A 21726-nucleotide genomic window follows, 5' to 3' on the forward strand; every position below is an offset into this window, starting at 1 on the left:
AAGCTCTGCTATTGGGACAGCTTTATGTAGGCCCTAACAGTTTGTGGGCACCGTTTGTCACCGTTATAGTGCCATTAATGTATTGTTTAGTGGCTTTGCTGGCATGCATCTAAAAAAAATACCAAGATTTACATGCTAAAATCGCCACTGCTTGCCATAGATTTTCAAGCCGATTTAATTCAAAACTGTAACTCGGTCACTCAGGAACATTCACTGTCTTCTTGGTAAGCAACTCCAGTGTAGATTTGCCCTTGTGTTTTAGGTTTTTGTCCTGCTAAAAGGCACATTCATCTCCCAGTGTCTCCATGAAAGCAGACTGAACCAGGTTCTCCTCCAGGACTTTGCTGGTGCTTTGTTCTGCTCAGTTTCTTTTTTATCCTCAGTCCTTACCAATTACAAGCATACCCATAACATTATACTGCCACCACTATGCTTAAAAATATGAAAAAAGTGGTACTCAGTAATGTTTTGTATTGGATTTTCCCCAAACCTAACAAATGTTTGGCTGTATAACTTTAGTGCCTTGTTGCAAACAGGATACCTTTTTTTGGACAGGCTTCCTTCTTTTCGCACTGTCATTTAGGTTAGTATTGTGGAGTAACTATAATGTTGTTGATCCATCCTGTTTTCTCCTGTCACAGCCATTTAACTGTTTTAAAGTCACCATTGGCCTCATGGGGAAAGGGTTTGGACAATTCATTTCAGTCAATTCAGGAAGTAAACTGTAATTAACGGAATTGAAATTGACCCAAACCTGCTAGATGGTGAAAAAAGGTGCCAGTAGGGCCTATGCACGTTTGTACGAAACAACTCACCTTCCTCCACCATAGCCTCTCCTTTCTGGGTGACGGCCTTGATGCGGGGCTCATGGCCAGCGATCTCCGCCTGCAGGGCCTGGTGCTTCTTCAGCAAGTTCTGGACGCCGATCAGGTCTTTTCCCCGGTTGGTGGAGGCGGCGATGGGCTCCTTCTCCCGGACCCAGGTTTCCTCGTCCTCCACGTCCCTGAAGAGCTGCTGCAGCCGCAGGGAGTCTGACAGCTTCTGCTTGCGGGCGGCCATGGGGTCGCGGAGGGCATCGTAGCGCGTCACCAGCGCCTCCTGCTTGCTCTTGATGTTGTCGCCGTCAAAGTGACCGGCTTCCTGGAACTGACGCGCCTGAATGGTGATGCCATCGATGCGGTCCTGGAGAGAGAGGGAAAGTCAGTCAGCCAACTAACTACCTGGTGGCAGTAAAGGCTTCCGATCTGAAACAGTTCATGCATATATTATGACTTTTTTGTTCGTTTTGGTCTTCGGCAAGTGTTTTCTCAGCTGTTCTTGCACACTACATGTTTTTCTTGAGGGATGCTGAAGTATGTAGCAGAAGTCGACATCCCATCGTCGGGGATTGGTCAACAGTAGGGATACTTCAATGAAGTGTGTTGACATTCAGCGATAAGTCTAATCGTTCTCATGCAAATGTTTTCAATTGAGAAATACTTTACCATCATGGCTGTGAAATTGTGCGACAAAGATCTCCTCTCCAAAAACGTCAATGACGCTGTGGCGTCTCAAGACGAAGAAACAGTACTATTGACGCTCTTTCTCGTTTTTAAAGGGAAGGTCATTTTAAGGGAGTTTGCGAGCACACTAGTTCAGTCCGCCTAGGTGTCAGCCGAACCAAATCATGCCGACGCCTTAAGTCAGTCAGCCAGTCTTACCTTGTGCGCAGCCAGACCACATAAGTCAACACTACTATTTGAATGCCTGAATATTATAGACCATGATGATGTCACTGCAACCAGGCTATGGAGGCTACTTGGAGTGGCAGCTCTCATGCATAGAATCTGAGTTTATTTGTGTCTGTCAATCAAAGACACCACCAGGCATGGATGGGATTCTTATGAGGAGATACACTGTCTAGCAGCTGGTCCCAGAGGTAAATGCAAGTGTCTAAGTAGTTAACTTTTTTGGGTCTGAAAACATCTGAGCTGGAGGCTTCTGGTGATGTTCTCCAGTTACCTGTCAGTCAGTTATCTTGTGGTGATGTGGAAGTCACAGAGCGCGTTCGAGCAGATCAAAACCGTGGTGCATTGTGGGTAAATTGTGACTTACTGACCTACAAATGATAATAAGTAGTTATATATGATGCAAGGTCGACTTGTCGATCAGTCAGCAGTTGTCAAACAAGCCCTTTACCTGGTGGGCAGCCACGTCAGCCTCCAGCAGGGCGTGCTTCTTCTGCAGGTTCTGGACGCTGGTCAGATCCTTGCCGTAGTCATCTGAAGCCAGGTGGCCCTCGACCTCATACAGCCACAGCTCAATGTCCTCCACGTTTCTGTTGAACTGCTGCTGCTGGTTGGCCTCGCGCAGCTTGATACCTGGGGTGAGGAGAGGTTTAGGAGTGGTTGAAATTACGATAGGAAAAACCCTTCCTCCTTAAAAAAAACCCTTCATCCTTAAAAAAAACCCTTCATCCTTAAAAAAAAAAATGTTCAGAGGTTTGGTTTCAAATCTTGGGGCGCCAAAATGACCTTGTCTAGTAACTAACAGCTAGTCACATTATAAGATAACAAAAGCACCTTCAGTTTGAGATGTTACTCTCCAATAGATGTGGTAGAAACTCGTCCAAAATAATGTAAATCCCATGGAAATGTGTGTGGGAAAGATCCCAAATCTCCTCATTGCCCCCCCAGAAAAATGAGCCTACATATAGGCTATTGTTAATATGTGTAGTTCACACTATGAGATAACAATCGGAGTATAATGCTTCTATGGATGTCAACCCCAAACACATGTTCATGTCATCGTCACCAATCACCTTCCGGAGACACCTGAAACCCCACCTCTTTAAGGAATACCTAGGATAGGATAAAGTAATCCCTCTCACCCCCCCTCCCCCTGAAAAGATTTAGATGCACTACTGTTCCACTGGAGGTCATAAGGTGAATGCACCAATTTGTAAGTCGCTCTGGATAAGAGCGTCTGCTAAATGACTTAAATGTAATGATGTAATGTAGTTAAAAGCGACTTACCACCACCGATTTCTCTAAGCTAGCTATGGGAAAGAGGGATGCCTAGTCAGTCGCACAACAACGCATTCAACCAAAAATGGGTCTTCTACATCTAACCCAACCAATCAGAGAGGTGCGGGGGGGCTGCCTTAAAAATCGACATCCACGTCACCGGCACCCGGGGAGCAGTTGTTAATGGAGGTTAACTGTCTTGCTCAAGCTCGGGGATTCAAACCAGTAAACTTTTGGTTACTGGCGGAACACTTAAGAGCTTAGCTACCTATGCTACCAGCTATACGAACGAGTGTTAGCATTTAGCAGGCACTTCTTCTAAACTTGAAAAGTGACTATAGTTCTAAAAATGTTATGCAGAAAAACCAGCCAAATATATCCAAACCAGATTTTAGTAACCACATTGTGGGCATGTTACAAGGCATCAATCACGACCGATTTGACGAATGACCACTTTGTTAGATCAGACTTGTTGAATGTGCACCAATCTGGCGTCCTTCATATATCCTCCACGATCTGCATTCCATTGACCTTTTTAACCGCATCTATTCACTAGCATTGCCGCCATTTTGTACTACTTCCACTTGCTATAATAATAATAATAATATAATAATAGCCACACACTTCATCTGAACTTCACCTCTCTTCCACTCTCGTCGTCTCACCTTTGAGTTCGGTGGCCTCCAGTAGCTTCTTCCACTGGGAGCTGACCTCGTCCATGCGTACAGACACCTCGTCGGCGGCGTAGTGCTTCCCGTCTAGGAGCTCCTGGCCAGACTTCTGCAGAGCATCGATGCGGCTCTGGTTGGCTGACAGCTCCGCCTCGAAGGCCTGGTGCTTCTGGACCTTGCCCTGTAGGTTGGACGGGTCCTGGGGACAACAGAGAGAACAGAGAGATGGTGTAAGGAACGTGTTGCTATTAGGCCAGAGTACTGCGAATAAGAATCTGTGTGGTTCACGGTGGTACTGCATCCTAATGGGATCTCGTAGCAGTCTAGGAGAAAGCCATGTTGAATCTGTGTGGTTCACGGTGGTACTGCATCCTAATGGGATCTCGTAGCAGTCTAGGAGAAAGCCATGTTGAGCATTGAAACCCCATTATAGCTAAAGTATACCACTATAAAGGAGCTGGTTCCAACCGTACCTTGTAGGCTTCGTCGGTGGCCGTCTTCATCTTCTCATTGATCCAGCTCTTGAGTTCGTCCGAGTCACGGAAGAACTGCTGCAGGTGGAAGGAGTCCTCCAGAGCGGCGCGGCGGGACTGAGCACGCTCGTGCAGGGCGTTGCGGCGGCTCAGCAGCTACAGGGGGAAACACAGATGTGTATAAAATGTCATCCCTAACACCCGGAATATGATATAAAAAGATAGAGAGTTCAAAGTGCTGCAAACATAGGATACATTCCGGTTCTTATCGTATTCATGTGTACGTGCAGAATGTTTCCTCTCTGTACTTACAGCATCTCTACGAGTAGCAACATCCTCCTTGGCATAGTGGTTGTTCTGGATCAGTTTGGTGGCAAATTCATCCAGGGCCTAAAGAGAAAGAGGTCAGTGGTTAAGTTTAATGAAAGGAATGAAAGCGGATTCTAGATCTATGGTTATGGCTAGGACGGGTACTCACAGATTTGAGGAATGAAAGCGGATTCTAGATCTATGGTTATGGCTAGGACAGGTACTCACAGATTTGAGGAATGAAAGCGGATTCTAGATCTATGGTTATGGCTAGGACGGGTACTCACAGATTTGAGGAATGAAAGCGGATTCTAGATCTATGGTTATGGCTAGGACAGGTACTCACAGATTTGAGGAATTTGATTCTAGATCTATGGTTATGGCTAGGACAGGTACTCACAGATTTGAGGAATGAAAGCGGATTCTAGATCTATGGTTATGGCTAGGACGGGTACTCACAGTGATCTTCTCCTCCTGAGCGCTGAGGGACTTCTCAAAGTCCTCGTGTTTCTTAAGCAAGGCCTCCACGCTGTCCAGAGAGTCACCAAGGTCCTCGTTCAGAAGGAAAGCCTGGACATACACAAAAAAGCATAACTTACTTACTAGGATCACACACCCCACCATTTTGGAGAATAATTTTTGGGTGAGTATATTGTTTATTATTATTATTGTGTGTGGATGGATATACTACCTCTTGCTTGCTCATCCAGTTGTCGACCTGCTCTGTGTCCCTGTAGAAGAGCTGCAGGTCCATGCACTGCTCGTACTGCTGCCTGCGCACCTCCCACAGCTCCAGCAGAGACTCCTTCTCTTCAGTCAGGACACCCAGCTACCCATAAAAATAAACAAGGTAAAAGGAGGTTCAATGAATCTGTGTGGAAATCCATGTTAAAAGTATGAAGCCAAAACCAAGGACAGAAACAACGGGAGACAGAAAGACCAGTCCTACCTTCTCCTTGACCTCCTCTAAGGCGTAGTGTCCAGTGTTGAGCAAGGCCTGACCGGCTTCGTCCGTGGCTTTGAAGCTGTCCTCATGGGCATCAATCTCACCCTAAGGACCCCACACACACACAGTAAACATCAGCAACATTGGACGAAAAACGAGCATCACTGATTGAAGATCTGAGAAAATGTACTTTTCAACTGCTAAAATAAAGTGAATTAATTTTAGTGTGTTTCTGTACCTTGTGCTCCTGGTGGCGGTCGAGAAGAGCCTCGGCTCCGGCCACGTCGTTGGCCAACTCGTCAGCGTTGATCAGGGCCTTCATCTCCGTCACCCAGCTGGTCAGGTCACGGAAGTCAGCAGTGTAGCGCTGCAGCCTGCAGGGGGCCAAACACAGTCAGAGAGGGTTCTACATACACAGTAACGCTACAGTCAGAGAGGGTTCTACATACACAGTAACGCTACAGTCAGAGAGGGTTCTATATACACAGTAACGCTACAGTCAGAGAGGGTTCTACATACACAGTAACGCTACAGTCAGAGAGGGTTCTACATACACAGTAACGCTACAGTCAGAGAGGGTTCTACATACATAGTAACGCTACAGTCAGAGAGGGTTCTATATACACAGTAACGCTACAGTCAGAGAGGGTTCTATATACACAGTAACGCTACAGTCAGAGAGGGTTCTACATACACAGTAATGCTACAGTCAGAGAGGGTTCTACATACTTTCAACTAAACTGGGCCCAAATGGCTGATATAGGAGTTTTTGACCATGCTATTGTTGGGTGGTCGCTGTGTTGAGCACAGTGGTGTTACAATAACGGTATGGTAGTGACACAGTAACGCTACAGTGTTCGCTGTTAGGGCAGCCAGAGTGGTACCAACCTGTAGGAGTCGTTGAGGTGGGCGTGGCGCTCGGCAGCCAGAGTGGTACCAACCTGTAGGAGTCGTTGAGGTGGGCGTGGCGCTCGGCAGCCAGAGTGGTACCAACCTGTAGGAGTCGTTGAGGTGGGCGTGGCGCTCGGCGGCCAGCGTGGTACCAACCTGTAGGAGTCGTTGAGGTGGGCGTGGCGCTCGGCAGCCAGAGTGGTACCAACCTGTAGGAGTCGTTGAGGTGGGCGTGGCGCTCGGCGGCCAGCGTGGTACCAACCTGTAGGAGTCGTTGAGGTGGGCGTGGCGCTCGGCAGCCAGAGTGGTACCAACCTGTAGGAGTCTTTGATGTGGGCGTGGCGCTCGGCAGCCAGAGTGGTACCAACCTGTAGGAGTCGTTGAGGTGGGCGTGGCGCTCGGCAGCCAGAGTGGTACCAACCTGTAGGAGTCGTTGAGGTGGGCGTGGCGCTCGGCGGCCAGAGTGCGGATCTGCTCCCAGTTGGTGATGAGCTCGTCCCTCTTCAGGTGGATCTGGGAGGCGTTCTGGGGGTGGGTCTGCTGCAGACGCTCAGCCTCTCCGCCCAGAGTGTTGACCTTGTCCTCCAGGGCAGCCAGGTCTCTCTCCAGGCCCTCGTGCTTGCGCAGCAGGGCCTGAACGCTGGCCAGGTCCCGGCCAAAGTCATCGGACGCCATGAGTTGCTCCTTCTCCTTGATCCAGCTGATGGTCTCGTCCACATCCCTGGAGGCCACATAACACATACACCCAGTCAGAAATGAACATGTCTTGATTCACTCAGGTCTTTTGTGGCTTCTCTATCACACAGACACCCACACTCCAAAAAACTCACAGCCAAACATACACAACAGTCCGTCCTGGACATACCTGTTGAAGCGCTGCACCTCGGCGGCTCCGAACAGCCTGCCCTGCCTCTGCTGCGCCAGGCCCTTGAGCCTCTGCCAGGCGGCGTTCACCTCCTCCTGCTTGCGGACGATGAGCTCCGCCTCGGGGTGGGACTCCTGGCTCAGCTTGCCCGCCAGCTGGTTCACCTCGTTCACACGCTCTTCGTGAGCCGCCAGGTCCGTCTGGAACTCCTCAAACTTCTTCTGGAGCACCTCCACATGCTCCAAGTCCTGGCCCAGCTCCTCCGAGGTGGCCATGGCCTCCTGTTAAACACGGCTTTGGATTAGGATAGGTTATCTAGCAGGATCCTGTACACATGGTTTAGGGAGGCTAATGTTTAGGATAGGTTGTCTTTCGGGTCCTATGACAATGGTCTCCTGTTGGACATGATTTAGGGTAAGGCAATGTTGTCTATTAGGGTCCTGTAGACATGGTTTAGGCCATGGCCTCCAGTAGATATGTGTGTGTGTGACTACAGGTTGAGACACTGACCTTGTCACTAATCCAGTCCAGGGCATCCTCACACTCGCGCAGGTACTGCACCAGCTTCTGGGCCTGCAGCAGACGAACACCTTTCTCCTGGGTCTTCTGCAGCAGCTGGTCCCAAAGACGGTGCAGCTCCTCCAGACGAGTCTGTTGGGCAGAATGGGAGACCATTAAAGAGTGCTGACCTAGGATCAGGTCCCCTCTGTCAATATAACCTTATCCATTATGGGAAATCAGGGCCTGTATTCATAACGCATCTCACGGAAGGAGTGCTGACCTAGGATCAGGTCCCCTCTGTCAAAGTGATCTTGTTCAATATGATCCAAAAGTTCAAACTGATCCTAAATCAGCACTCCTACTCGAGACACTTTATGAATATGGGCCCAGTACTCGCTGAGGTTGTAGTTTGAGACCAAGATAAGTGCTTATCAATGGAACAAAATGTTCCTTTTAGTCACACAAATCATGCACTTTTCATGAAGTATTCTTAAATATATGTCATAACCACACAAACAGAACAGTGGATATGACAGAAGTGGAGTGGAACCTAAAAGTGAGAGAATCAGAAGAGCCAGGAGGTCGACAGCACTCAAGCACCTACTTTTATATAGGCCGCCATATTGAAACTTGAGACTATGGGTCTCTGGAAAGTCCGGTAGGGCGTGAAGGACTGAACCAGACATGATTGGGTTAAAAGGGGTAGTTTGTGTAGTTCCATCTTGGTTAAGCATATAGCTCAGCGGACTGTGTGTATGTGTGTCTTACGCGGATGGTTTCAGAGGCAAAGTGACCCTCGGAGATCATGAGGTTGCCAGTCTCATCAAGCTTGATGATGGCTCCAGCGTTGGCCTGCACCTCCGCCTCGAAGGCCTGGTGTTTCTGGAGCTTGCCCTGTGGGGGGAGGAGGCATGTTAGCGTGGCACAAAGACTAGTGGATAGGACAGACATACCTGGCCAAGGGTCACAGCAAAGAGGGTTTTATGACGTACTGATAATTCTGTGTGTGTGTGGTTTTATGGCCACACTGTTTTGTTTTGGATGACCACTGGCAAGCCTTAAAGCCAGTAAATTCACAAGTGGCTTGTGCATCGTAAAGGCCAATCAAATCAGGATCTTTACTTCAGTATTCACATTCTATGCCCTGCTTACAGCTCCACCCAAGTCCAAGTCATCATTTATTTTATTAGCCTCAACTGGCTTCCTATCCATCTGCACTGACCTGAAGGTTGGTGGGGTCCTTGTAGTTCTCATCGGAGGCGATCTGCAGCTTCTCCTGGATCCACTTCTCCAGCTCATCGGCATCGCGGCGGAAGAACTGGAAACGGTAGGAGTCCTCCAGCTTCTGCCGGCGCACACCCGACAGCTCCTTGAAGCGCCGGTACCGATCCAACACCTGCTGCCGGCGCTCCTGGATGTCGTCGGCAGACTCCAGCACTTTCACCCCACTGGTATCCATTCTCTGATGACACAGAAATACAGGGGGAAATTAGGATTTAGAACGTTTTATAATATTACAGGAGTAGCCCATTGTTATCCATAGAAAATAGAATTACTGATGGGCTTTGCCTGTTCTAGTAATTATATTTCCGTTGTAGGTTAACCATTACTACTACTTTCTATTTGCAACAATGTTTCAGCTGGAACTTTTGTTTTCTAGTTGTCAACATGAACAGTTCCTACAATGGGGATGAGTGGATGAGAATGTTAAGATGGCTGCTGGCAAATGCATGAGTGTATGAACAAGATGGCTGCTACCATTTGTCCATCTCTTTGAATAGAACAAAAATAAAATGGTCCAACTGAGACTGCCATGGTTACGCTAGTATGATCACATTGAGTATTACTTATTTTAATTTACCCCTTTTTCATGGTATCAAATTGGTAGTTACAGTCTTGTCCCATCTCTGCAACTCCCGTACGGACTCAGGAGAGGCGAAGGTCGAGAGCCGTGCGTCCTCAGAAACTCAACCCAGCCGGCTTCTTGACACAATGCCCGCTTAACCCGGAAGCCAGCCGCACCAACGTGTCGGAGGAAACACTGGCGACCGTGGCAGCGTGCACTGTGCCCGGGCCGCCACGGGGGTTACTAGAGCGCGATGGGACAAGAACATCCCTGCCAGCAAAACCCTCCCCTAACCCGGACGACGCTGGGCCAATTGTGCGCTGCCCCATGGGTCTCCCAGTCGCGGCCGGCTACAACAGAGCCTGGACCCGAACCAGGATCTCTAGTGGCACAGCTAGCACTGCGCCACTCAGGAGGCCCACATTGAGTATTTCTACTTGCCCATCATCCGATTTCTCTCATCATTAGGCTTTTAAAAACACAAGAGCTCGTAGACACACAATACATGTGGAGGACTTCCAAAAGGAGTTCCAAATATCACACAGTGCAGTTCATTCTTTTCTCTTTCCCTGGGGGCAATTGAACAGTGCAGCACATTATGGATCGCTACTCACCACACAAGAACGGATCTAGAGGAAATGCCACGTAACTTTGTGGAAGAGAACCAGACAAGGCTAACTATGCTATGAATTGACAAAAACTCCCCAGTGTAGTAGCCAGATCCTCTCCAGTCAAGCAGCTAAGACGACAAGAATGTCATGGGGGGAGGGGAAATAGGCAGAAATTACACACAGCTCTGAACAAACAGTAACCAGGCCCCCATGCACAATAGGACTGCGGCTGTCACTGTGTGGAGGCCTGTAGGGAGATGAGTAGGGTGAGGTCAACAGACAGGGTCAGTGTCACCCACCCTGTATTCTTGTCCCCCAGCCTGGATAGCAGAGAGGGGCTGCTAGAGGACCACACTCTGGGTGGCTGTTACTCAGTCGCTGCAAGGCAGGCATAACCCAAATGCTTCCTCTCACACATGAATGAGAATGTGGAGGGTGGGCTACAAATATGGTGCTATTTAAGGAGTGTGTGTAACACCACAAATGCCTGAATTACCATCCAACGATTTAGGCCTTTGAGGCTGATGTAACAGTGAACTGTATCATCTACATTGCATTCAAAATGGCAAGTTGGACCATTTTCCATCACTGAATATTTTTAAATAGACAACATTTTGTTTTAGCACGTGAGGCCTCCAACCATGAGAACGACTAAGATTTTCACGCAAAAATATACAGTACCAGTCAAAAGTTGACACACCTTCTCATTCAAGGTCTTTTTTTAAACTATTTTCTACATTGTAGAATAATAGCGAAGACATCAAAACTATGAAATAACACATGGAATCATGTAGTAAACAAAAAAAGTTATTTAAAGTAGCCACCCTTTGCCTTGACAGCTTTGCACACTCTTGGCATTCTCTCAACCAGCTTCATGACAGTCACCTGGAAGGCTTTTCCAACAGTCTTGAAGAAGTTCCCACACATGCTGAGCATTTGCATCTGCTATTCCTTCACTCTGCGGTTCAACTCATTCAACCAATCTCAATTGGGTTGAGGTCAGGTGATTGTGGAGGCCATGCCATCTGATGCAGCACTCCATCACTCTCCTTCTTGGTCAAATAGCCCTTACACAGCCTGGGGGTGTGTTGGGTCATTGTCATGTTGAAAAACATATGATAGTCCCTCTAAGCCCAAACCAGATGGGATGGCGTATCGCTGCAGAATGCTGTGGTAGCCATGCTGGTTAAGTGTGCCTTGAATTCAAAATAAAAATCACTGTCAGTGTCACCAGCAAAGCAACCCCACACCACCACCTCCATGCTTCATAGTGGGAACCACACATGCGGAGATAATCCGTTCACCTACTCTGCGTCTCACAAAGACATGGCGGTTGGAACCGAAAATCTTACATTTGGACCAAAAGGACAGATTTCCATTGGTCTAATGTCCATTGCTCGTGTTTCTTGGCCCAAGCAAGTCCTTTAGTAGTGGCTTCTTTGCAGAAATTCGACCATGAAAGCCTGATTCATGCAGTCTCCTCTGAACAGTTTACGTTGAGATGTGTCTGTTACTTGAACTCTGCGAAGCATTTATTTGGGCTGGCAACTCTAATGAACTTATCCTCTGCAGCAGAAGTAACTCTGGGTCTTCCTTTCCTGTGGCGGTCCTCATTAGCGCCAGTTTCATCATAGTGTTTGATGGTTTTTGCGATTGCACTTGAAGAAACTTTCAAAGTTCTTGACATTTTCCGGATTGTCTGTCCTTCGCGTCTTAAAGTAATGATGGACTGTCGTTTCTGCTTTTTTGAGCTGTTCTTGCCATAATATGGACTTGGTCTTTTACCAAATAGGGCTATCTTCTGTATACCAACCCTACCTTGTCACAACACAACTGATTGGATCAAACGCATTAAGAAGGAAAAAAATACACAAATGAACTTTTAAGAAGGCACACCTGTTAATTGAAATGCATTTCAGGTGACTACGTCAGGAAGCTGGTTGAGAGAATGCCAAAAGTGTTCAAAGCTGTCATCAAGGCAAAGAGTGGCTACTTTGAAGGGATAGGGGGCAGTATTTTCACATCCGGATGAAAAGCATCCGGTTACTCAGGCCGAGAAGCTAGGATATGCATATAATTGGTAGATTTGGATAGAAAACACTCTGAAGTTTCTGAAACTGTTAAAATAATGTCTGAGTGTAACATAATGGATTTGGCAGGCGAAACCCCGAGCACAAACCATCCAGGGGAGCAAAAAAATTGGAGGTCATAATATTTCCCAATGGTTTTCTATTGAAAGCCCTATTTAATAGGAACCTGGTTGCAGTTCCTATGGCTTCCACTAGATGTCAACAGTATTTAGTAATTGGTTGATATTTTTCTTTTGAGAAAGGAAGAAGCATGGCTGTTCTTTGTAAGTGTCACTCCATGTGGACTCTACTGAACTCCACCATGGCCTTTTTTGCCTTTACCTCCCTTCTCACCTAATTTGCTCACATTGTATATAGACTTGTTTTTTTGTTTTTTTACTGTATTATTGACTGTATGTTTGTTTTACTCCATGTGTAACTCTGTGTCGTTGTATGTGTCGAACTGCTTTGCTTTATCTTGGCCAGGTCGCAATTGTAAATGAGAACTTGTTCTCAACTTGCTTACCTGGTTAAATAAAGGTGAAATAAAAAAATAAAATAAATACTGTTTGGTGAGTGTGAACTGGAACGCGCTTCACGTTGTTTTTATCCGGTATTGGAAACAGTTTATTCCGTCTTAAATTTGATTGATTATTTTTGTTTTAGGGTACCCGAGGTTGGATTAGGAACATTGTTTGAAATGTTTGGCCCAAGTTTACAGGTAACTTATTAGATACTTTGTAGTCATGTTGGGCAAGTTGGAACCGGTGTATTTCTGAATCAAACGCGCAAATATAATGGACATTTTGGGGATATAAAGAAGGACTTTATCGAACAAAAGGACCATTTGTGATGTTTCTGGGACATATTGGAGTGCCAACAGAAGAAGATCTTCAAAGGTAAGGCATTTATTATATCGTTATTTCTGACTTTTGTGTCGCCACCTGCCTGGTTGAAAATGATTTTTGTGTTTGTATGCGGGGCGCTGTCCTCAGATAATCGCATGGTCTGCTTTCACCGTAAAGCCTTTTTGAAATCTGACACAGCGGCTGGATTAACAAGAAGTTCAGCTTTATTATAATGTATTACACTTATATTTTCATGAATCTTGAATATTGATTTAGTTTGAATTTGGTGCTCTGCAATTTCACTGGATGTTGTCAAATCAATCCCGCTAAAGGGATCACTAACAGGTTAACACTTTTTACATCACTATTATTCTACAATGTACACATTTTTACTATTTAAGAAAAACCCTTGAATGAGTAAGTGTCTCAACTTTTGACTGGTACTGTAAATTCAAATTAAATCTGTGTCGCCCCAGCCCTAAATCTGGAGTCTCTCAGGGCGGCGTTACCTACACTGTGGCTTATCAGGTCACTGTGACCTCTGATACACCCTGACCAGGCCATGGTGGAGGGAGGCCAGTCCAGCTGAACACCATAGCTAGAAAACTCACAGCCCCTTCATCTCAGGTCAGGAATGTGTGAGCATGAGTCTCTCACCCAGTTCTAACAGACCATCTCATACCGCTTTCATACACTGGTTTAAGACATTTTGTCTTAGCCATTTTACTTCCAACTTGTTCTCAAGTGCTTCCATAATTAAAGATACAGATATGGTGTCTCACAACAGACATGGATAAGACAATGTGATATGATGAACATGAACAGAATTCAGTGAAAAGTGAATCCTAATTAATTATTAATTAATTAATCCTAATGACTTTCAGTAAGGAGGGACAGAACATTGATCTGTCAGTGAACACCATGAGCAAAGGGTAACACACACAGAGAGACAAAGACAAAATATCACTAACAGTCAATCAGTCAAATGGGCACGGGGGACTGCTAGACCAGATGAGAGGCACACTGTTAGAGCACAGCTCCCATTCAGGCCGAGAGAAAGAGGGATGAGAAAGAGATGGAAGGTGAAAGAGTGAAATGGTCCCCATTTGACAGTAGGATTAGTGGTGTCAGCAGGATGGTGGCTTTCCATTCAGACTGAGAGAAAGAGGGATGAGAAAGAGATGGAAGGTGAAAGAGTGAAATGGTCCCCATCTGACAGTAGGATTAGTGGTGTCAGCAGACACATGTGCTGTATGGTGGCTTTCCATTCAGCAGATCCAGGAGCCACTGCCTGGTCTGTTCCACAAAGGGGCTTCTGAGCTGGCTGGCTCTCCTCAACACACAACAGACCAGGCCTGATTCCATTTCTCCCAAAACAACCTCCATCCTTCACACCATTAAGCTAACCCACGGAGGAGACACCACCAGAGTGTTCTGAATAGCTCTTGGGAGTACATTGCCACTGCCATCGAAACAAACACAGCTACATAGAGATAGAAATGGCAGAAATAACAGACTAGATTGTGAAAAACACCACGAGTCAGGCTGTCTGACTAAGCTGATTACTAGCCTCTCTACATTGGCCCATTTTCTGTAAAAAGCAACAGACTAGTTGATATCCCCCCCACACACCAGTCCCAATTCACTGACGGATTAAATCATCCCAGAATTTAGCTAACCGAGACACGTTCTGCTCTGATATCTGCCTGAGAGCATAAATGCACACACTTCTTGACTAGTCTGCTAACTGGGCTGAGGGACAGCTCTCTGGACCAATGAGAAAACAGTCTTTGGAACATGTGTCTTTGGGGCACCGGCCTCTCCTGGGAGAGACTGTGCTGCTCTTTGACACAATGCGCCAAAGTTATTGTAGAAGGAGAGACAACAATATCTGTAAAATTTGCGGCTTTGGTGTAAACTTGAAATCACACAACCTGCAAAGAGTTTGGCCTCTTTGACGAGTGGCTTAAAAGTACATTTAATCTGTGTGCAGTTCCAGGTGTCAAGTAAATGGCTACATTACAGACCAAAATACATTTGGTAGTATTTATCAAATTACATGAATTAACTTGGAGAGAGGAGGCCATTTCATAGTACAGGTTGTATCTTCGACCGCCAGAAAGCCCTCTAGCACAGTGCTTCTGCAATAGCAGATAGCACTCGACTCCGAATGGTGTGAATGGTAGATAACACCAACCACCTCCATCTACCACCTCCCTCTCTATGACACTTTCCCTCCTTCACACACACACACACACACAACTACTAAACAGCAGAGCGGAAGACTTCCTTAGAAGCTCACAGTTTATGTAACCCTTGCTCTCTCTCCAACAAGCACATTCAATTTTCGTGTTAAGAAGAGACAGAAACACCACGCAAGGCGATAAGTCAGTCAAAGTCCAACCACCTGATTTCTAAACAGTGCAAGCATCAATAAAAAATGCTCCATGGTGGTTAAGACTTCTACCCAACAGTGTTTAGGACTGGCCTACTGTACACATACAGAGGTTGTTTCTTGAGGTAGTGGACTCGCATCCTGTTGAGGTGAGGCCACTAAACACACTGTACTAGACCACATGAAGGATGGATCGTCTTGCTAACTATAGGCCTTGATAGCAGGTGAGATGTATGGGTTAAATACTGGCCCTGGTAGCTGGCTAAATTGCCACTTCAGTACCAAGTTCATAGGACATCTTTTGACAAACAAAGACATTATGTCAGTACTCAAGCACAGGCCGGCACACTTGAAGCGTTTTGTTGTTATGCATGTCTCAGCGGTTTCAAGGTTCTCTAGAAGACTCATCGTTCCCTCACGTCCCCCCCTTCAGTCATTTAGCAGAGGTGCATTCAACGTCTGTGTTTTTCCAATGCAAATCTAATTTTATTTGTCACATGTGCCGAATACAACAGGTGTAGGTAGACCTTAGAGTGAAATGCTTACAAGCCCTTAACCAACAATGCAGTTAAGAAAATAGAGTTAAGAAAATATTCACTAAATTAACTAAAGTTAAAATAATAACAATAACGAGGCTATATACAGGGGGTACCGGTACCGAGTAAATGTGCAGGGGGACAGATTAGTCGAGGTAATTTGTACATTTAGATAGGGGTAAAGTGACTATGCATAGATATTAAACAGTGAGAAGCAGCAGTGTAAAAATAATGTAAATAGTTCGGATGGCAATTTGATTAATTGTTCAGTAGTCTTATGGCTTGGGGGTAGAAGCTGTTAAGGAGCCTTTTGGACCGAGACTTGGTGCTCCGGTACCACTTGCCGAGCGGTAGCAGAGAGAATAGTCTGACTTGGGTGACTGAAGTCTGACACCTTTTAGTATAGAGATCTTACTGGGAGGAAGCTTAGCCCCAGTGATGTACTGGGCTGTACACACTACCCTACGCAGCGCCTTACGGTCAGATGCCAAAGAGTTGCCATACCAGGCGGTGATGCAACCAGTCAGAATGCTCTCGATGGTGCAGCTGTAGCACTTTGAGGATCTTGGGACCCATGCCAAATCTTTTCCGTCTCCTCGTGCCCTCTAAAGGACGGTCTTGGTGTGTTTGGTGTGTTCTATCAAATAGAGGTCGACCGATTATGATTTTTATCAACGCCGATACCGATTATTGGAGGACCCAAAAAGGCCGAAACGATTATTGGAGGACCCAAAAAGGCCGATACCGATTATTGGAGGACCCAAAAAGGCCGATACCGATTATTGGAGGACCCAAAAGGCCGACCCAAAAAGGCCGATACCGATTATTGGAGGACCCAAAAGGCCGATACCGATTATTGGAGGACCCAAAAAGGCCGATACCGATTATTGGAGGACCCAAAAAGGCCGATACCGATTATTGGAGGACCCAAAAAGGCCGATACCGATTATTGGAGGACCCAAAAAGGCCGATACCGATTATTGGAGGACCCAAAAAGGCCGATACCGATTATTGGAGGACCCAAAAGGCCGATACCGATTATTGGAGGACCCAAAAAGGACCCAAAAGGCCGATACCGATTATTGGAGGACCCAAAAAGGCCGATACCGATTATTGGAGGACCCAAAAAGGCCGATACCGATTATTGGAGGACCCAAAAGGCCGATACCGATTATTGGAGGACCCAAAAGGCCGATACCGATTATTGGAGGACCCCAAAAAGGCCGATACCGATTATTGGAGGACCCAAAAAGGCCGATACCGATTATTGGAGGACCCAAAAAGGCCGATACCGATACCGATTATTGGAGGACCCAAAAGGCCGATACCGATTATTGAGGACCCAAAAAAGGCCGATACCGATTATTGGATTAGAGGACCCAAAAAGGCCGATACCGATTATTGGAGGACCCAAAAGGCCGATACCGATTATTTATTGGAGGGACCCAAAAGGGCCGATGGAGGACCCAAAACCGATTATTGGAGGACCCAAAAGGCCGATGGAGGACCGATTATTGGAGGACCCAAAAGGCCGATACCGATTATTGGAGGACCCAAAAGGCCGATACCGATTATTGGAGGACCCAAAGGCCGATACCGATTATTGAGGACAAAAAGGCCGATAAATTGGAGGACCCAAAAGGCCGATACCGATTATTGGAGGACCCAAAAGGCCGATACCGATTATTGGAGGACCCAAAAGGCCGATACCGATTATTGGAGGACCCAAAAGGCCGATACCGATTATTGAGGAGGACCCCCAAAAGGCCGATACCGATTATTGGAGGACCCAAAAGGGGATTATTGGAGGACCCGATGGAGGACCCAAAACCGATTATTGGAGGACCCAAAAGGCCGATACCGATTATTGGAGGACCCAAAAGGCCGATACCGACCCAAAATTATTGGAGGACCCAAAAAAGGACCCCAAAAGGCCGACCGATTATTGAGGACCCAAAGGGCCGATACCGATTATTGGAGGACCCAAAAGGCCGATACCGATTATTGGAGGACCCCAAAAGGCCGATACCGATTATTGGAGGACCCAAAAAGGCCGATACCGATTAATCTGCCTTTTTTTTTTTTTTATGTATTTGTAATGACAATTACAACAATACTGAATGAACACTTATTTTAACTTAATATAATACATCAATAAAAATCTATTTAGCCTCAAATAAATAATGAAACATGTTCAATTTGGTTTAAATAATGCAAAAACAAAGTGTTGGAGAAGAAAGTAAAAGTGCAATATGTGCTATGTAAGAAAGCTAACGTTTCAGTTCCTTGCTCAGAACATGAGAACATATGAAAGCTGGTGGTTCCTTTTAACATGAGTCTTCAATATTCCCAGGTAAGAAGTTTCAGGTTGTAGTTATTATAGGAATTATAGGACTATTTCCCTCTATACCATTTGTATTTCATTAACCTTTGACTATTGGATGTTCTTATAGGCACTTTAGTATTGCCAGTGTAACAGTATAGCTTCCGTCCCTCTCCTTGCTCCTCCCTGGGCTCGAACCAGCAACACAATGACAACAGCCACCATCGAAGCAGCGTTACCCATGCAGAGCAAGGGGAACAACTATTGCGTTATTGACTAGTTAACTGTAAGGTTGCAAGATTGGATCACCGAGCTGATAAGGTGAAAATCTGTCGTTCTGCCCCTGAACAAGGCAGTTAAGCCACCGTTCCTAGGCCATCATTGAAAATAAGAATGTGTTCTTAATTAACTTACTTGCCTAGTTAAATAAAGGTATAAATATATATATATATATATATATATATATTGGCAAATCGGCACCCAAAAATACCGATTTCCGATTGTTATGAAAACTTGAAATCGGCCCTAATTAATCAGCCATTCCGATTAATTGGTCGACCTCTAGTTTGGACCATGATAGTTTGTTGGACACCAAGGAACTTGAAACTCTCGACCCGCTCCACTACAGCCCCGTCAATGTGAGTGGGGTCGTGTTCGGCCCTCCTTTTCCTGTAGTTCACGATCAACTCCATCGTCTTGCTCACATTGAGGGAGAGGTTGTTGTCTTGGCACCACACTGCCAGGTCTCTAACCTCCTTCCCTATAGGCTGTCTTATCGTTGTCGGTGATCAGGCCTACCACTGTTGTGTCGTCAGCAAAACTTGACGGTGTTGGAGTCGTGCTTGGTCACGCAGTCATGGGTGAACAGGGAGTACAGGAGGGGACTAAGCACACACCCCTGAGGGGCCCCCATGTTGAGGATCAGCGTGGCAGATGTGTTGTTGCCTACCCTTACCACCTGGGGGCAGCCCATCAGGAAGTCCAGGATCCAGTTGCAGAGGGAGGTGTTTAGTCCCAGGGTCCTTAGCTTAGTGATGAGCTTTGTGGGCACTATGGTGTTGAACGCTGAGCTGTAGTCAATGAACAACATTCTCACATAGGTGTTCCATTTACCCAGGTGGGAAAGGGTAGTGTGGAGTGCGATTGAAATTGAGTCATCTGTGGATCTGTTGGGGCAGTATGCAAATTGGAGTGGGTCTAGAATGGGTTTCCGGCATTATGGTGTTTATGTGAGCAATGAACAGCCTTCAAAGCACTTCATGGCTATAGACCTGAGTGCTTCAGGGCAGTAGTCATTTAGGTAGGTTAGGCGTTCTTGGGAACAGGGACTATGGTGGTCTGCTTAAATCATGTAGGTATTACATACTTGGTCAGGTAGAGGTTGAAAATGTCAACGAAGACACTTGCCAGTTGGTCCGTGCATGCTCTGAGTACACGTCCTGGTAATCCGTCTGGCCCGCTGCCTTGTGAATGTTGACCTGTTTATTAAAGGTCTTGCTCACATCGGCTGTGGAGAGCATGATGACACAGTCGTTCGGAACAGCTGGTGCTCTCATGCATGCTTTAGTGTTGCTTGCCTCGAAGTGAGCATAAAAAAAAAGGCATTTACCCTGTCTGGTAGGCTCGTGTCACTGGGCAGCTCGCGGCTGGGTTTCCCTTTGTAGTCAGTAATAGTTTGCAAGCCCTGCCACATCCGACGAGCACCAGAGCCGGTGTAGTAGGATTCAATCTTAGTCCTGTATTGACACTTTCCCTGTTTGGTGGTTAATTTGAGGGCATAGCGGGATGTCTTATAAGTGTCCGGATTAGTCCCCCACTCCTTGAAAGAGGCAGCTCTATCTAGCCTTTAGCTCAGTACAGATGTTGCCTGTAATCCATGGCTTCTGGTTGGGATGTGTACATTTGGTCACTGTAGGGACGACATCGTCAATTTACTTCTTAATGAAGCCGGTGACTGAGGTGGTATACTCCTCAAAGCAATTGGATGAATCCTGGAACATATTCCAGTCTGTGCAAGCAAAACAGTCCTGTAGCGTAGCATCCGCATCATCTGACCACTTCCGTATTGAGGGAGTCACTGGTACGTCCTGCTTTAGTTTTTGCTTGTAAGCAGGAATCAAGAGGATAGAATTATGGTCAGATGTGCCAAATGAAGGGTGAGCTTTGTACGCGTCTGTGTGTGGAATACGTTTTACCGGAGGTCGCCGTTCTGTCTTTCTGATGCACGGAAAACCAAACCAACTGCATATTATCCGTGTAGTCCTTCAGCCACGTTGGTAGGATAGTCTCAAACAGAGCTCATCCAGTTTATTCTCCAGTGATTGCACGTTGCGGCCCCTGTATCTCCGTTTATTCTTAATGCAAATGATGGGGATTTGGGCCTGGTCTGGAAGCAACAGTATATCCTTCACGTCAGACTCATTAAAGAAAGAAATCTTTGTCCAGTTCGAGGTGAGTAATCGCTGTTCTGATATCCAGAAGCTATTTTCAGTCATAAGAGACAGTAGCAGAAACACAAAATAAGTTAAAGAATACAGAACAAATATTTTTTTAAATAGCACAATTGGTTAGGAGCCCCTGAAACTGCAGCCATTCACTCCGACGCCTGAATGAAGGGAATCAACATTATCCTAAACGTTATTATCCTAAACGTTACCTAAACATTATCCTAAATTTACTCAAAAGCTAATATTTTCACATAGTTACTGTCTGCCATAGCTCTTCGTCACTGAAGTAACCACTTGTGATCACCACACACACTACCTTTTCAGACATAGCTAATGTTATGAAGGCATATTATATAAAATATATGATCGGCAGGCTTAAACAGCTTGCTGAATAGGGGTTGGGGTAAGGACAAGATGGTGGAATGGGCTATATCTGGTCTAGAGTGATGTATAAGATATTTCTCCTAGTAATGGAGGACAGGAGACCAGGAAGGAGCAAGTCTCCAAATGAGGTTTGGCTATTATCTCTGTATTATAGAGATGTCTGGGCCTCTCGAGTGGCGCAGCCGTCTAAGGCACTGCCGTGCTAGAGGAGTCACTACAGACCCAGGTTTGATCCCAGGCTATTATCTCTGTATTATAGAGATGTCTGGGCCTCTCGAGTGGCGCAGCCGTCTAAGGCACTGCATTGCCGTGCTAGAGGAGTCACTACAGACCCGGGTTTGATCCCAGGCTTTGTCGCAGCTGGCCGCGGCCAGGAGACCCATGAGGCGGCACACAATTGGCACAGCATCGTCCGGGTCCGGGGAGGGTTTGGCCTGGCCGGGATGTCACTGACTTCGGTCGCCAGATGTACGGTGTTTCTTCCGAGACATTGGTATGGCTGGCTTCCGGGTTAAGCGAGCAATGTGTCAAGAAGCAGTGTTTCGAATGATGCATGACTCTCGACCTTCGCCTCTCCTGAATCTGTACGAGAGTTGCAGCGATGAG

The 21726-nt window shown here is 46.4% G+C and overlaps 1 protein-coding gene across 6 annotated transcripts in view; it reads right to left on the minus strand.

Moving 5' to 3' along the window:
• Positions 1-21726, minus strand: part of LOC115147095 (spectrin alpha chain, non-erythrocytic 1-like) — a 63195-nt gene that overhangs the window by 28353 nt on the left and 13116 nt on the right. For all 6 annotated transcript variants that reach the window (XM_065004614.1, XM_065004612.1, XM_065004611.1 and 3 more), the window contains exons 2-15: positions 8884-9123; positions 8430-8555; positions 7671-7811; positions 7161-7441; positions 6717-7016; positions 5643-5778; positions 5408-5509; positions 5150-5287; positions 4918-5028; positions 4462-4539; positions 4150-4305; positions 3671-3875; positions 2179-2360; positions 816-1182 (exon numbers count right to left, since the gene is read on the minus strand). In XM_065004614.1, coding sequence (XP_064860686.1) covers positions 816-1182; positions 2179-2360; positions 3671-3875; positions 4150-4305; positions 4462-4539; positions 4918-5028; positions 5150-5287; positions 5408-5509; positions 5643-5778; positions 6717-7016; positions 7161-7441; positions 7671-7811; positions 8430-8555; positions 8884-9120 — 2560 coding nt within the window. In that variant the 5' untranslated portion in view covers positions 9121-9123. The remainder of the gene's footprint in view (positions 1-815; positions 1183-2178; positions 2361-3670; positions 3876-4149; positions 4306-4461; positions 4540-4917; positions 5029-5149; positions 5288-5407; positions 5510-5642; positions 5779-6716; positions 7017-7160; positions 7442-7670; positions 7812-8429; positions 8556-8883; positions 9124-21726) is intronic.

Source organism: Oncorhynchus nerka, linkage group LG19, assembly GCF_034236695.1.
Source record: "Oncorhynchus nerka isolate Pitt River linkage group LG19, Oner_Uvic_2.0, whole genome shotgun sequence".
NCBI lineage: Eukaryota > Metazoa > Chordata > Actinopteri > Salmoniformes > Salmonidae > Oncorhynchus > Oncorhynchus nerka.